This window comes from Penicillium angulare (assembly GCF_028827245.1).
Source record: "Penicillium angulare strain IBT 27051 chromosome Unknown utg000002l_segment0_segment0, whole genome shotgun sequence".
Classification (NCBI taxonomy): domain Eukaryota; kingdom Fungi; phylum Ascomycota; class Eurotiomycetes; order Eurotiales; family Aspergillaceae; genus Penicillium; species Penicillium angulare.
In genome coordinates this window covers 1049707-1064934 of record NW_026623161.1, presented here as the reverse complement: position 1 = coordinate 1064934, position 15228 = coordinate 1049707, and the positions used below count along the sequence as shown (strand labels likewise).

The window sequence follows — 15228 nt, the reverse complement described above, 5'->3', positions numbered from 1 at the left end:
TATGGGGTAACTCAGCATGTATAAAGCAATTATGCACTTGAGTTCTTGCTCGCTGGAGCAGCTTATGTCATCCACCCGCTGACGGCAGAATCACGGAACCAGATTGGCCAACCACAAACAGGCGGTGTGATTGGCGGGACGAGCCCACGAAATCCACCCAAAAAAGGCTAGCGAAGCGAGGGCTACAGCACTATAACCCTACCACCGCCCAGTTGGACAAATCCCTTCAAACTTCTCCTGGGTTCCATTCCGCTTCACACAAGGCCATCGCTGTCAGCGCCATTCATCAACTCACTCGCTGATTTAAACCGCCAAGATGGTAAGCGCCCTCCTCGTCATTCTCGCTCGTCTAGAATTTTTTTCTGGCTTCGATTTCGATCTTCCAGCCTCTTTTTCCATCCGACACGGCAACCTGAAGACGAAATGAGCCGAGATCTTGAATTATCATCAACATCAAAATCTTCAACTGCTCCAGACCCGCTGACTTTTTGTCTTCTAGGTTCTCGCGATCGACCTTCTCAACCCCACACCTCAGGCTGAGGCCCGCAAGCACAAGCTTAAGGTATGAATTACCTTCACCTCCGATATGCACACGAGGCACTTCTCGATTTGGAAATGGGTTGTGGGATACGGGCGATGAATGAGATATGGAAAACAACAACAACTATCACAACCAACCACAACAACAACCAATTACCGACATACATGAATCACCGAATACCACACATCCATCCAATCCAATCTATCGATGAAGCCGCTCGAGGCATAATGAAGGAAATGGACACGAACTAACCCCTTCTCCTATAGACCCTTGTGCCCCAGCCCCGCTCCTTCTTCATGGACGTCAAGTGCCCCGGTTGCTTCACCATCACCACCGTCTTCTCCCACGCCCAGACCGTTGTCATCTGCGCCGGCTGCTCCACCGTTCTGTGCCAGCCTACCGGTGGCAAGGCCCGTCTGACCGAGGGCTGCTCGTTCCGCCGCAAGTAAACGAGACGCTAAATAACTTCTTTCTTATTTTGTCTTGTTGAAACGCACAGTGGGGAAATAGCATGGAGCAATTAGGATGAAAATACCAACTGGGTTTTTGACCTTGCACTACTTCGGTTCGGTTCGACGAGGGAAACCGCCGTTCAAAATGTCACATACCAAATCAACTTCTTTCCGGTTCTCGACCCTGGACGAATGGCCAGGGAGTTTACCGAGGAGGCAATGATATGATACGATTCCATACCTTTCCATTTCCATCCTATCCTCCTACTACTTCCTTTTTATTCGCTTCCACCTACAAGGGATATCGTGTGGCTTTTTTGAATGAATTGTCTTTTCTTTTTACTGAATTCAATCGATGTTTTGCATTGCTCTATTACTTTTTCTGCTGTGGTGTTTGAACGGCTCTTGTTTAATATCACAGCGATGAGTTTGAGTTTGATTTGTTTTTCTGATTTTTTGTTCCGATTGATGACAGATAGAAGATGGAGTACCTCGCAACCCTAAAAGCATTCGACCAAAAGAAAAAAAGCGACAAGCATCAGCTCAGGGAGTTCCGGATATCTGGCACGAGTGGCACCTTGTGCCGTGTTTTTGATTTCTTGATTTGTTCTGGCTTTTTGTTCGTTGCATTTGTAAACTGGGATATCTACTCAATCGAGTTGTACCTTGAACTTGCTGTGGGAATGATCTAGACACCTGTAATTTTGTAGCATACTAGTAGTTTAAGCTTTTGAGCCTCCTGGGCTCTGCTCGATCACCTGGGGCAGTATCCTAGTAAGCCACGTATTTCGAGGTCTGGGCCACATCTCCACAGTGATCCATACCTCTTGTCCCGGCACTTTCATACCTTGTGTTCCAGCTAGCATACATTGTAACTATGCCATGTCTACCATCTAGTAGTAATCAATGGCGACACCACACTCAACCTACCATATAATTCAATCAGGTGATAGTTCACAACCGGGCACTTGGGATATTTCTCGAGATGTTCTCATGACCTTGTTGTCTCCTGTTGACAGGTACATTATTTCGTCATTTCATTATCCGAGTCAACAGTTCGTGACTTGAAGAGTATTATACATCAGACAATCCACCAGCTGGCACATTCAATCCCAGAAGATGGACATCCATTCTACATACCCAGGTAGTAATGAGATCCCCAACCTGTCATGAAGTCCCGCTCCGAAGTCCCAAAAACAGAACAAGAAGTAAGACAGTATCCCTCGCATTTATATCCATCGGTCCCCAAACCAAATAGCCTGAGCCAGTAGTCCTTGGCTCGACAGAAGTCACCCAATTTTATCGAGTTACAACTTCTGTCAAAAAACCGTTACTGTTTACTCCTCCTGGGTCTAGATCCAAATTCCCCAAAATCCACATTCATCACAAATACTCCTCTACTTCACAATGTCTTCGCCTATTCCCCATTCCACACCGAGCCCCGTCCCCACTTCATATGTATGTACCACCGCCCCACAAAGGGGCCACTTCAGCCAGACCGAGGATAGAAAACGTCATTACAGCCGATCAGAGAAACTTTTACTTAATTATGGTGTGGGGGCAAATATACATAATCGAGGGCTCAAGGGTTGTTCGTTAGAAGAAGGGAGGGGCAGAATGAATGGACGTGCATTTTTAGCTCCACCCGGGAGTGCACTACGTAACCGTACACTGGGTTTGGATGATCTCTCCTCGGAGCCAGGAACGAAAAAAAAAAACGCATGACATCATTCTCAATGGCGTTTCGCGGTTTCTCAGGGTCTATATCCGTTCGCTGTGGATTTGAGGATGCTTTAATGTTTTAGGATGAGGATGTTCTCCAGGTACATGTATGTATAATAGATTGATTTTCAATATGTGGGATTGAGGCATAAATAGGTATCCATTGATTTCTGTTCTGTTTATGATACTATACTCTCTTTAATTTTGTGTACACGACTTTGTAGAGAAAATAGATAAACTGATGAGGTATAAGGGTTTTTTTTTGTTTGTGGTGATACAAGTCAAACGAAGGTTTCATGTAGGGTAAGATAGGTGAACGAAGGCAATGAAGGGCAGAAGGCAAAGAGTCACTTATACTTTTCGTCCTCAAGAACTGATTCCAGTCCAAAATATAAACCACATAAACCCAACGCTTGCAATGAACATCCGAGCCAGCTGTTGAGTTAAATCCAAATGTCGGTAATGCAAGCGAAACAAAAAAGCAAAAAAGCAAATCAATTTAGACGCACAAAAACAATGATCAAATATTCAAGTCATGATGCACATAGGCAGTTGAGCTGGCTTAGTACTCAGTCAGGACTCGTGCCTTCTCCTTAATGTGAGGTCCGAAATCGATTGGATTCGACGGGTCGCTGCCAGTCATGAGCGACAGCTTGCCGGATACATCGTTCAAAAGAAGATTGGAGAACTGGTTACGGCCAACGACCTCTTGGACAGTCTCAGCGGCAGGTCTATCACCGGAAGCGTACTTTGAGTGATCAACTGCCTTCAGCATCTTGTGCGAGTTGCGGATGAAGTCGAGGAGGAAGAAAGCTGTTGGGTGTGGGCTTGGTGGTTGCACTTGGGGATGTGCCTCGAATGCACTATAGTGGTATATGTATAAATATTATCTGGGATTTTAAAAAAGGGAAAACATGTCGCTGTGGGATTAATGTGGGCTGGGGTTCATCTCATTTCATGTAGTTCCAGCTGGGTAAGGGTATCGTCCATATAGAAGAACTTGGGGTATGACGATGTGTGCTGCTTAGGGCTGCTTGATGGGAGAAAGGGTTAAAAAAAGACGTACTCAATGAGATCCTCCATCTGTTGATCCATCTCGGGCAAGTTGTAATGTTCGACTCCGGTAGTCATCTTGGGATTTGCACGAAAACAAATAATGTGTTATAAAAGTTGTGTTATGGTGTAGTTTGTTGATGTGACGAAATACATTCAGGGACCGAGGGTCGTGTTTTTTACTTTTCCTTATCTCTTATCGGGCAGCTCCGCTTTGCATTGGATTTCCACATCTTCGCATTTCCACATGATTCTCCCCGCTATACATCCTTCTTGAATCATAGCCTTGTTCTCCTTCGAATAAACGAATTTTCTAATTCCTATACCCTCACCATGGCTCCTAAACCGGCTGTGCGCCAGCCTCTGAAACTACTCATGCTGCACGGCTACACGCAATCGGGAAGCCTCTTCCACGCCAAAAGCCGTGCCCTAATTAAACATCTCCAGAAAGCCTTTCCAACACACGATGTCACGGCAAGCTACCCAACCGGCCCGATTCGTCTCAAACCAAGTGATATCCCAGGCTATGAGCCCTCCGACACTGCCGACTCTGAAGACTCAATCGAAGCATACGGCTGGTGGCGCCGATCCAACACCGCAAACCCACCTCTCTACACAGGGATTGAAGAAGGTCTCGCCAGCGTCGCGAAGGTTCTGAAAGAGGAAGGGCCATTCGATGGAGTGATCGGCTTTTCACAAGGCGCTGCGTTAGCCGGCATGGTAGCCGCGCTCCTGGAGCCAGGGCGGAAAGAAGCGTTTGCGCACTTCGTCACGCAGAAGGGCCAGGATATCGGGCTCCCGTTCCCTGCTCAGTTCGGGATGCCTGATTTCTCGCATCCCCAATTGAAGTTTGCTATCTGTTATAGTGGATTTCGAGCGCCCGGGGAGAGGTATCGCGCCTTCTATGAGAACCCTAGTATCCAGACGCCTTTACTTCATGTACTTGGGACTTTGGATGCCGTTGTTGATGACTCGAGGAGTCGCGCCTTGATTGATGCTTGTGTGGGGAACCCGGAGCAAGATGGATCCGTCGTTTGGCACCCTGGTGGTCACTTTTTGCCGAGTCAGCGACCTTATCTGGATGCTGCTGTGCAGTTCATTCGGAAGCAGTTGGAGAATACCAATGGGGTAGCTAAGGAGCAGGAAGAGGATGTGAACAATATGGATGTTCCATTTTGAGGGATCTTCTGTCTATCGGTATTTTCACCTCCTTCCTTCGTCGAAGGCTTCATTTTGTCTGAGCGTTATACATGGGTTCTTTGTTAGAATTATACATATAATGTCTTGCATATAGATAAAGCGGCATTCTTTATGACGAGCCTTGAACAATGATTCTCCTTTCGAGTCTTTGTTCTATTATACCCAACTCTATATACACTGGCTTTGTCAAGTTCTTTGTTCTTGATATGAAACTGACTCTATATTTAATACCTTGTACATAGACAATGGATGCTTGACAATGGGCCCTTGACAATGGGTTTCAAGTTAACTTTAGCTCAAGGCATTTGAATGCTCCCGAGGTCATCGTATAAAGCCGGCCTCCCTACCTCGGAGACGATATCATCATAACTACCTTCCAGCTTCCAACTTGCATATATCATAGCGATCAAAGCGTTCTTCATTTCATATTCCACATCCATCATTCTACACTTTTTATACTCAATTACCCCCAAAAGCACAAAAAAAATATACAATATCATCCTAACCTACCAAGCATACCCATCATCATGGCCTCCGAAACTCTCTATGCAAACTTCTGCAACCTCCGCAGCCAAATCGTCTCGAAACTAACAAACTGGCGACAAGCCGTAACAAACCAAGAACTAACCGCTAAAGCCCTTAGCTTCAATCTTATCAGCCTAACAGACCATATGAACAAGTCCTTCCTCAAGCTCGAAATCATCGAATGCCCAACAATCTCCGCCTGTTACCGGTACAGAGTGAACAGAATCATCAACACAGTCTTAACAACAGTTGAGTCACTGCAAGACAGTGAAGAAATCGTATACACCGAAACACATGTTTTATCCGGTATTTTGGGCATGGTGATTGTTCAAATTGGAAGGTTGAGTATTTGTCCTCTTGACTCGGAGACAGTTGATAGAAGTGCTATTGAGATGGATATGATGGCTGACGCTGTGGAGGCACAGGTAGGTCTTGGAAATTTTGAGTGTGTGGATGAGTCTATGATTGATGAACAGTGTCTTTTGAAAGAGATTTGGGAGTGGATGCATGATGTTGATCCGGGTTGTGAGTGTTCGCAGTGCTTGACTAGGAATGTTGGGGATTTGAGTACTGATACTGAGCTTCGAACACTTGAAGGTTCAAGTGGGGAGTTTGAGATGACCGTGACTGATATGGATATTGAGTTATGGTCACCTACTCTTTTGGAAGGGTCGGGTGAGGATCTTGAGATGACTGATATGAACGTTGAGTCGTGCATATGGTCACCTAATCAAGTTCGTGAAGGATCAAGTGAGGATCTTGGGATGACGGGGTTGGAGATTGAGTCGTGGTTACTCCCTCTTTGTAACTTCGATATGGAGGTTGATTCGTGGCCACCTACTCTTGATAACTTCAAGGGGGACATGATGGAAGTCTAATACCTATACTATTACATACTATGCATGGATGATAGACTAATATAGCATTTCACACTCTGAACCTTTCTACAGTAGTTTGAACTTGAAGATTATGCACACTGTGCAAATCCCCTGAGCACTCGGGTCCAGTAGGTTCCCAGGGTCATTGGGCTTCCAAGGTTCTCATATATAGATAGAGTCTTAATCAGAGGAAAAGATAAAAGATAATTTCTACTGTAGAACAGTGTACATAAACATTCCCACTAACTTATGCAGTGGATTCTTCATAAAGGGGTCTACCGGTGATATATTTTACACGGAGGCAGCAATCCCGCTCTCAAATTTCCACAACTCCTCCAATAATCCAATTAACGAGCCTTGGCCTTCTCTCCGCGGGACGGCAGGATACGCGCCATCATCTCCTCCTTGGTGATGAGATGATCGATACGTTCCAGAAGACCAAGCAAGCTCTTCATATCACTGCTCCATTCGTTCAGCACATCGTCTGCATCACTAGGCTTGGCAAAGTTGACAAGTCGGGCAGGGCGGTCAATCTTGGCATAGATGGTCTTGGAGGTGACCAGATCACTGATGTACTTCTCCGTCTCCTCCTCGGTCAGGTCCAAAAGCTGGGTCAACCGACCCATCTGGATGCGAGTGTAGTATTTGGCTACAACTCGCACGTTATGCTCAATGACACGCTTGCGCAGATCTTGCCATCTTCGGTTGGCTTGGTTCTCGCTAGACTGCTTAGGCTGGGCATCGAAGACATCGGTACCGCATAGATGGGGGCCGAATTGCTCTGATACCATGGGCCAGCGCATGAGTTCGGGAATGGTAAACAGCTTCACCAGACGGGCTTCCTCGGCAACCTGGGATAGTCGCGAATCCTGATGGATGCGGTGAAGCAGATCTGATTGCTCGTTGTCGTAGGGGGAGAGGACAATATAATAGACGATACGTGCGAGGGACTAGATAACGCTCTTTAGTGAATGGTTACTTGATTCCAAGTGGCGGGATTCAACTTACTGCGCGTAATTGTTCGGGGTTCTTCTCAACGGCCTCGGTGTCCAAGACTTCTCGGTAGTACTTGCACACATCGAGGTACTTGTAATCATGGTTTGCGAGGGTGATCTGCTGGTCATAGTAACGCAGTTTGAGATCAGTCACATCATCGTCAACCTCCATCGGAGCCTCATCCGGACCACGGGTCTTCTCTCGCTCCTCAGCCTGCTTCTTGAGCTTCTCGATCTCCTCAGCACTCTTCTTTGGTTTGCGGTTGAAATAACGCTTGTTGATCTTGCGAATGAGAATAGATGCTTGTGTCCAGTCTCCACGCTCAATGCACAGCGCAACTTGTTCCAAAATGAATTCGGTCTTCTCGCGTCTCGTCATCGACCCAAAGGTCTCCACCTGCAACTCACAGAGGATGTCTGCGGCCGCATTCAGATCACCTTGCGACTTTTTAATATTCGATAGGATTCGTGTAACGCGGGCTCGCTCGACTTCGACGAAAATCTTGATGATAGTTAGTCCCATTCAAAGCTGACTGTTGCTATAGATCTGCTTACCTTTCCCTCGGTAACTGTTCGCAAGGTCTCGATCACAGAAAGCTTGACATCCAGATTTGGGGTATCATCCAGAAACTTCATCACCTCCTGCACCATGCGTGTTGTGGCTTGCTTAAGCTGGGCATGTTTCTTTGAGAGCAGAAGCACTTGGTCGTTAAGGAGGGTCCAGTCGCCGGAGTTCTTGCTGGTGTTGACAATCGCGATCAACAGGCGGGATGTAGTAGCGAGATCGGAGGCCTAAGCCAGGAATACATGTTAGTGGTGTTCGGAAATATTTGAATCTGGGGGATGATAGAATCATACTTGTCGTGATTGCTTCTCCAATCCCAACAACTTATCGATGGCGCCCTGGACATCGGTCTAGACAAAACTGTTAGCCCGTCTCTCTTGTAGTTAATGGATCTCTCAGGCGCACCTTGGCAAGAGCCTCGGCCTCCGGAATGAGCTTGTCAGCGTCCTTGGAGAAGTCCTTCTCAGGCTTCAACAAGACGTCGGACATGATGACGACAGTGGGTGTGAGGGGGCGATTGTTTATGGAAGAGGCCGGAGATGAAAATATCAAGTTGATACGGAGTTATACAGCAATGCAAAAAGGCAAAGCGGTACTGCGTGGAAAGACGGTTGAAGATGAGAGATGGTGATGATGTTGAAGCTTAGGAAGTGGCTGTTCCGCCCTTGAGCTGCAAGCTCCGGCACGTGATCCGCCAGCTACATGCTACATACGAAGGATTCAATCGAATGGAGTTACGCACTTGAATTCATACTATCAATCGACGTTCATTTCCATTCTCATATATGGCCAATTTTGTCTAACAAAATACGCATACATCATATTTCTGGCAATTTGAATATAAAAAGAAATACAGTAGTAACCAAATGGCACGCAAACAACCAAAACATGAGCATGAGCGACATCATGAAACCAATCTCGAATTTTCTATCAACACAATTAAGATCCCGAGCCCCTTGAAAAACAACTGAATGGTTCATCCCCTGGAATTTATCTCCTGAACAACTGCCCATTACGTGATGTGGATGATCCTTCTTGCTGCGAAGGGGAGGAGGAATGACCATTAGCCGGCGATGAAGAACGATCACGTCCGTGGGACCAACCACTGTTCGACCCACGCATTCTGTTTTCAAATTCATGCAGCTTCTTTTCTACCCCATTATCGATCTTATCGATTTTGCTGTGAATCCCCGCGAGCCTAGAGTGCTGCTCTATGATGACGCTGCGTAGGCTTTCCTGAATGGCACGCAGGGTCGCTTCTGAAACCTCACTGCTCTGATCAAGTGGGGGTTTTCTAAGAGCGGAAAAAGGCTGAGTGTCTGAGAACGAAGCTGATTGATCCTCGGAATCCCTAGGTTGATGCGTCGAGCCAGCAGATTCCGGGCTAGGTGATTGCTCCGAACGATCTCTCGTTTGAATAACCTTTGAGCGACTTAAAACCTGAAATGGCTTATTTGTAGCTTTTACCTCATAGATCGTAAGCCACACATCCGATGTATCGTCTGGGCTACCCATGTTATCTGGTTGTTTAGAATAGGAAGCCGGCCAATCCTTAATTCCCTTCTGCTGCAGCTTGGATTTTTCTTTTTCCATCCAAGCCTCGAACTTTGACTTGAGGCCTTGCCATTTTTCCATGTAATATTTGACAGTTCTTGAACTATCTCCATTCAAAAGCTCCTTCCAAAATGGCAGAATCTCATCCAGAACCGCGTCCGATAAGTATCGATGTCCGGAAGGCTGAGTCGCGAGAGCGACAGACCAATATGGAGGTCGCACCCGGCCTATGTGCGGCCCACCCTGTAGATTAAAAACTTCAGGCAATTCTTTCTTCTCGTCTGGCTGATTTCGTTCCATGATCTCCCGTAATACACAATCCGGAATCTCGTCTGGCGGATACTCATTTTCCTCTTCGTCCTTTTCATCGTCTGGAAGGAGCTTAGTGAGACGGGCAGTCCGATCGTTTGAAAAACGAACCATCAATGAATCGGGACTTTTGTCAACCTGTACCTGCCAAATACCGTAGGTCGGTTCGAATGTTCCTGCCACAGAAGGAGCGTCGAGGATTCGAATATCATTGACGCTTCTCAAGCAATCGTTGATCTGCATCTTGAGATCTTCCGAGTCGGAAGAGTGGATTACTGCACCCATAACAAGTCGGGAGAGCGTGGATGGGGGATTTTTTCCTTGAAGTAGATGATGCCGCCATTCAAGGTAAGCTATTTGTATCTCATAAGGCGTGAAGTATTTCTTGCCCTGCCCGAAACGATCTAGGACATCGACAAGGATCATTTTCACTTCTTGGCCAGGAGTGATAGGGTCGAGATAGCTTCCAAGTTCCAGATACAAGATTGTGTTGCCTGACGAAAATGTCCTGTGATATGCTCTCGCTTCCTGTGCCTGCCTGATTTCAAACGCCTGATGTTTCCTTTCGGCGCCATCGGAATATCTCAGGGCCTTAGTCTCTGGCAGAAGGTAAAATTCTTCCGGTGGCCAACATCGAGAGCAGTCACAACTAAAAGAATGCGCCATATTGATGTTCAAAGCCCCAGAGCTATGACAAGAATGTTAGAATAGATTGAGTAAGTTATATGAAGGGATGTGAATTGTGGTCAGTCTAAGGTGGGAAAGTTACCACATTATATAGCTGAGATAGAGCGGCAATTACCTCTGGTCGCAAGAGCAGTTAGTATGTCATGTCATTGGGCTAATAGTAGACAGTATAAAAAGATCAAATTTGACAGGCGAACTCCGGCTATTCAATCCATCAGGTATATGGCGCGCAAACGGGCGAGACCAAAAGTCTTTCACGCAAGCTGCAAGATGACCTCTACACGACGGGCTCTTTCATCTTTAAATGGAGTTTCCCAGTTATCAACCGATACAGTAGACCCATGGCCACCATGGCATCAACTGCAGGCGTCATTATATGCAGATTTGGGGGTTCAAGATATTCAAGCCCTAAAAATATGGCATTAAATGATAGTTAAATAGTATTCCATATAGTATATGACAGACTGTTTTCAATACGATTAAACCAAGCGCGTGGTATACAAGTTCAGGAAGAATAAACAAAACGATGATACTGGCTTGGAGGAAAGGTTGTTAGATATGTAGAATAAAATGCATCTATAACATTTGGCCTTGGGACTTGTCTGAGCTGATAGAGCCAATCGCGGGAGTGGGTCTAGCCTTATCACGCCCCAGTAACTCGATAAACTCCACCTCATCAACTTTGATCTTCCCACTCACTCCCCACACCCATAATGTCTTCACAGAAACCCTCAACAACTTATTTCTCGAATGGCCGGGCCCTTTCAAAGTGAGTAATCCGATCTATCACATCTAATCCCCCCCGCAAGGGACTCCACGCTGACATGGTCGATTCTAACAGGGTGCCATTCACGGTTCGTCTCACTCGCTTCTTCGAGGGCGTCTACGTCTTTCTCGGATTATATTTCGTGAGCCTGTTCTCGGTATGTTAATTCCGATTGTTACGCGACCTCTCTGTCGCTGATTCTATTTGGCGCTTGCACTTGCCTTCTCCGTTTCTTTATAACGCTCCGAAATGCTGACGACATTACATAGCTTGACCCATACGTCGCTGCCCGGAGCTCCCAGTTCAATATCCATCGATCGAAGACCTCAAATCGTTCCGCTGGTGGTGGAAGCTCTAGCTCTTATGGCCCTGGAGGGGGTGGTGGTGGCGGCGGCGGCGGTCCGGGTGGTCCAGGAAGACGCATTGGACGGGTGGATGATGTCCGAGGACCGGAATGTCGCAGCTGTCAATGAACATATCGGACACAGCATTTTTGCGGCTTCATATACTTCGAAGATGGATTTTCAGAGCATACTTTACCCCGTCCAGAATCATCATAGGGGATATTTGCTGCGCAAGCCCAAGATCATGTAGTACTCCTGCTATCATTGATTTGTCTTCCCTGAATGCCTCGTTTAGCCTATGCTCTGTATATCATTATTGATTGGAAGCTTGGATAGCTCTCTATAGCATATTAGCTTGTACCAATCGGGGCTCCCGATAAGATGACGCCATTGTATTATATCGAGACATTGTCTTTGTTCTCAATCAAACTATGGGCAGTATATCACCGATATCAGCCTCAACGCCATATCCTCGCCACCTCAAAGGATTTATCAACATACCTCAGCTGCCCGTCATGATGATGAATGAGCCTCTAAAGTTCTCACGTGACGGCACCCCCTCTCTGCCCCTCCAGGCCAAATCTGAGAATAGTTCATACCAATCCATTCAGTGGCGTGACTGTCACTGACTACCATTTTGCGGGGAACCCAGCATGCCGACCGTCCCAGCTAGCGATGCCGAATGGGCGGCCCTAATTTCCAGTCAACAAACTCGCATCCCCGATAGATCATTATCGCAGCCTCAAATCCCATTAAACATCCCACGATTGATCGATCATACCCTTCTCGCCGAGCCCACCGAGCCAGAGAAAATCGACAAGCTCTGCGCCGAAGCAAAAGAGCACGGCTTCGCTACCGTTTGTGTCCGTCCAAACTATGTGTCCCGGGCTGCTGCGAACCTGAAAGATGCACCAAACACAGTAGTTGCGAGCGTGGTTGGGTTCCCGGAGGGAACGTACGATTCCTCTACAAAGGCAAAGCAAGCCAGGAAGGCTGTTGCGGATGGCGCGAGTGAACTTGATATGGTTATCAATTACCTTATACTAAAGGATGGTGGATACACAGCAGTGTACAACGATATAATGGCTGTACGCAAAGCAGCACCTCCACCGACGAAACTGAAAGCCATATTGGAGACGTCTCAACTCAACAGAGAACAGATTATTGCTGCTACTGTTATTGCATGTACGGCTGAAGTCGATTACGTTAAGACTAGCACTGGGTTTTGTGGAGAGGGCGCTGATATTCAAGATGTTAAGGTCATGCATCTTGTGGCTGAGCTTTGCTTTAATGGAACATGTCAAGTTAAAGCTAGTGGGGGCATTCGTTCTGCTGGTGATTGCTTGAGAATGATTAAGGCTGGGGCTATGCGGATCGGGACTAGCTCCGGAGTGAAGATCATGCAGGAAGTGGATGAGGGCGAGCTTTTGGAGCAAGGGGCTAGCCACGCGGTGTATTAGATTGAGCTTTTGCATATGTTTGCTTGTGTTTCTATCTCTTACCAAGGCAGCGTTGTTAAATCTGAAAAATCATCGAAGCGAAAGCTGGTGATACCAGGGTTGTCCAGTGATTCAATGCTATAGATCAAACCAAATAGCATTTAAGCCGCATAAGTCTCTGGGCGGTTCTTCATCATTCATTCGCAGTATGAAATTCGGAATCCATTTCCAAAATGTTAATGTCTTACTATAAGACAATAAGCTAGCCGGGGTTAAGATGCACCCCCGTAGACCCGTATGTGAGTTTTGCTCTCTTCTGTCTTACTTCTTGTGTCGTCCACTCTCCAAAGGAGCTTCGCGCCACCACCATAGCCCAGCAAGTACAGCAGTAGGGCCCACCAGAATAGAGCCGGTCACCGCACACGACAGAGTTACGAGTAGAGAGATATTGGTAAGATTAACCCGGCGCATATCCCAAACCGTGAAAAGGCACCAGAAATTAATAGACAGACTCAGTGATACAATTTAGGATAGCTCAGCAGAGGGCAGATCGGCGAGCACATGGGTCGCTAAAACGTTGCTAAATAGCAGAACGTGAATGATGTTACTGAAGAAAAAGATAGACCAAAAAATCGTCGAAGGCTTTCAAGGTCTCTTGTTTGAAAGTGCAGTTGAACGACGTCAAGGCCTTTGAAAGTCTCTTTATGCAAGCTTCTGCAGCCATAAATACCGACCAAGAGGCCAAAACGCGCCGCCGTCAAGGCCCATCCGTTATTGATATTGCCCTCTTGGGTATTGGCCAACACCATAGAGTGGAGTATAACGGGGAGGAATGAAATGGATGTGACTAACAGAGCCACAGGGAGAGATTTTGCAACAGATGGATCAAGGGCACTTGGTGCCGGATAATAAAAGGGAATATCTGCACTCTGCAGGATATAAGCTACGAAGTATAGTGGAATAACGATGTGCCATCCACAATATACAGAACCAAGGATGTAGGGAATGGAACTATAATTGTCGCGAAGATTCTTGTAGAGAATCTCTAGAATCTGATGGCGCTCAAAAGAATGAGGTGCGTACCCAAATCTATAATTCAAGAAAGCATTTAGATCCACGTATCAGTATTGCCGATCCCAAAAACCTACAGCGACTCCATCAGGTACCCGAACGGGGTAGACTTCCCCAATTCCTTTTCATCAGGCCCAAAATTCAATAAATTGAAAGTTGTCGGCATACACAAATTTGTGAGTTCCTCGTACAGCCCCAGCTGAGCAAAGATCCTAATTCCATAAGGCAGCACTCCTAAAACCGCACCGAGTTGGGGTGTAACGGTCTTGTGTTTCTCCAGGACACCCGACTCTGTACAGAGACGTCACTCGCTTTGTTTTATTTTTTGGCCTCATCACGAGACTTCGGTAACAGTTGGGTTCAAAACCGGATTGGTTCTTTTGACAAGGGTAGAAGTATGATCCCTGCCATGTGTAATCAGATGCGGGAAATTACGTGTCATAGCACTTGAGTGAATACAGGGATTCCTCATTGGCGTGGGGTCTGGGACGGCAAGATGAAACAATTTCGTGTGCATTTTGTATTATGAAATGAACGATAAAGTGTGTCTATAGAACGCTCTGATTAGCAGACAAATAATAGGGGGCGGCAAACAAGACGACAGATAGAGTAGTGGATTATTCACGTGGTTGGTCCCATATGTGTCTCCAAATCTAAACTTCTACCTGTCGGCATCTGGAGTCACTATCTCCGTGTATGAAAGCACACACACTAGACCCCGCAAGAAGGGCATCGAAGCTCAATTATCAATTCCGGGTTTCAGGGTATCCGTTACCTTCCGATTAGCATTTCCACTGGGAAAGCAATTTGTTTTAGGGTAGGGGGAAGAAATTTCCGACCGCCGATAGCTATTGATAGTAGATTTGGGGAATGCTTGGCTGACCCCGAGGTACCCGTACATACTATACACGGCCCAGACTCGGGATCGGAGGGATCGGCAACTCACTAGTCGGGCGGGTCACTTACGCTGACACGGGGCGAAATCGAACTGCATCAGTCAGCTTATAGGGGCCCGAAATCCCGAGAGCCTTTGATGTCAGTTTTATTGTGCTCACTATGTATAATTTCCCATTTTTCTTAATAGGAATGAAGCCTTACACGTGCCATTCTAAAAATAGTTGTTAATT

The 15228-nt window shown here is 46.5% G+C and overlaps 8 protein-coding genes across 8 annotated transcripts; 5 read left to right on the top strand and 3 right to left on the bottom strand.

The window, feature by feature from the left end:
* The first annotated feature begins 247 nt into the window (after nt 1-247).
* Nucleotides 248-1176, top strand: N7478_001868 (40S ribosomal protein eS27). The gene is made up of 3 exons (XM_056918082.1): nt 248-319; nt 500-562; nt 808-1176. Exons 1-3 carry the CDS (start codon nt 317-319, stop codon nt 988-990), a joined length of 249 nt encoding a protein of 82 aa, XP_056783693.1. The 5' UTR covers nt 248-316; the 3' UTR covers nt 991-1176.
* A 2101-nt stretch (nt 1177-3277) lies between these two features.
* Nucleotides 3278-3846, bottom strand: N7478_001867 (uncharacterized protein; the record flags this gene model as incomplete). The annotated part of the gene is made up of 2 exons (XM_056918081.1): nt 3278-3578; nt 3782-3846. The coding sequence occupies 2 exons, from the start codon at nt 3844-3846 to the stop codon at nt 3278-3280; spliced, it is 366 nt and encodes a 121-aa protein (XP_056783692.1).
* A 255-nt stretch (nt 3847-4101) lies between these two features.
* Nucleotides 4102-4947, top strand: N7478_001866 (alpha/beta hydrolase; the record flags this gene model as incomplete). Its single annotated transcript, XM_056918080.1, has 1 exon — nt 4102-4947. The coding sequence occupies one exon, from the start codon at nt 4102-4104 to the stop codon at nt 4945-4947; it is 846 nt and encodes a 281-aa protein (XP_056783691.1).
* A 548-nt stretch (nt 4948-5495) lies between these two features.
* N7478_001865 (uncharacterized protein) lies at nt 5496-6371 on the top strand (the record flags this gene model as incomplete). The annotated part of the gene is made up of 1 exon (XM_056918079.1): nt 5496-6371. One exon carries the CDS (start codon nt 5496-5498, stop codon nt 6369-6371), a length of 876 nt encoding a protein of 291 aa, XP_056783690.1.
* Nucleotides 6372-6718: 347 nt separating this feature from the next.
* On the bottom strand, nt 6719-8420 carry N7478_001864 (proteasome regulatory particle lid subunit RPN5; the record flags this gene model as incomplete). Its single annotated transcript, XM_056918078.1, has 5 exons — nt 6719-7321; nt 7380-7868; nt 7922-8158; nt 8225-8281; nt 8337-8420. The coding sequence occupies 5 exons, from the start codon at nt 8418-8420 to the stop codon at nt 6719-6721; spliced, it is 1470 nt and encodes a 489-aa protein (XP_056783689.1).
* Nucleotides 8421-8921: 501 nt separating this feature from the next.
* N7478_001863 (uncharacterized protein) lies at nt 8922-10220 on the bottom strand (the record flags this gene model as incomplete). The annotated part of the gene is made up of 1 exon (XM_056918077.1): nt 8922-10220. The coding sequence occupies one exon, from the start codon at nt 10218-10220 to the stop codon at nt 8922-8924; it is 1299 nt and encodes a 432-aa protein (XP_056783688.1).
* Nucleotides 10221-11194: 974 nt separating this feature from the next.
* N7478_001862 (uncharacterized protein) lies at nt 11195-11720 on the top strand (the record flags this gene model as incomplete). The annotated part of the gene is made up of 3 exons (XM_056918076.1): nt 11195-11250; nt 11323-11404; nt 11517-11720. The coding sequence occupies 3 exons, from the start codon at nt 11195-11197 to the stop codon at nt 11718-11720; spliced, it is 342 nt and encodes a 113-aa protein (XP_056783687.1).
* A 524-nt stretch (nt 11721-12244) lies between these two features.
* N7478_001861 (2-deoxyribose-5-phosphate aldolase) lies at nt 12245-13051 on the top strand (the record flags this gene model as incomplete). Its single annotated transcript, XM_056918075.1, has 1 exon — nt 12245-13051. The coding sequence occupies one exon, from the start codon at nt 12245-12247 to the stop codon at nt 13049-13051; it is 807 nt and encodes a 268-aa protein (XP_056783686.1).
* Between the last annotated feature and the right edge of the window lie 2177 nt (nt 13052-15228).

Bases quoted from the DNA above. Each gene is read 5' to 3' on its own strand.
- N7478_001868 (XM_056918082.1), top strand. The intron at 563-807 runs GTATGAATTACC...CTTCTCCTATAG, and splicing joins CCCGCAAGCACAAGCTTAAG to ACCCTTGTGCCCCAGCCCCG.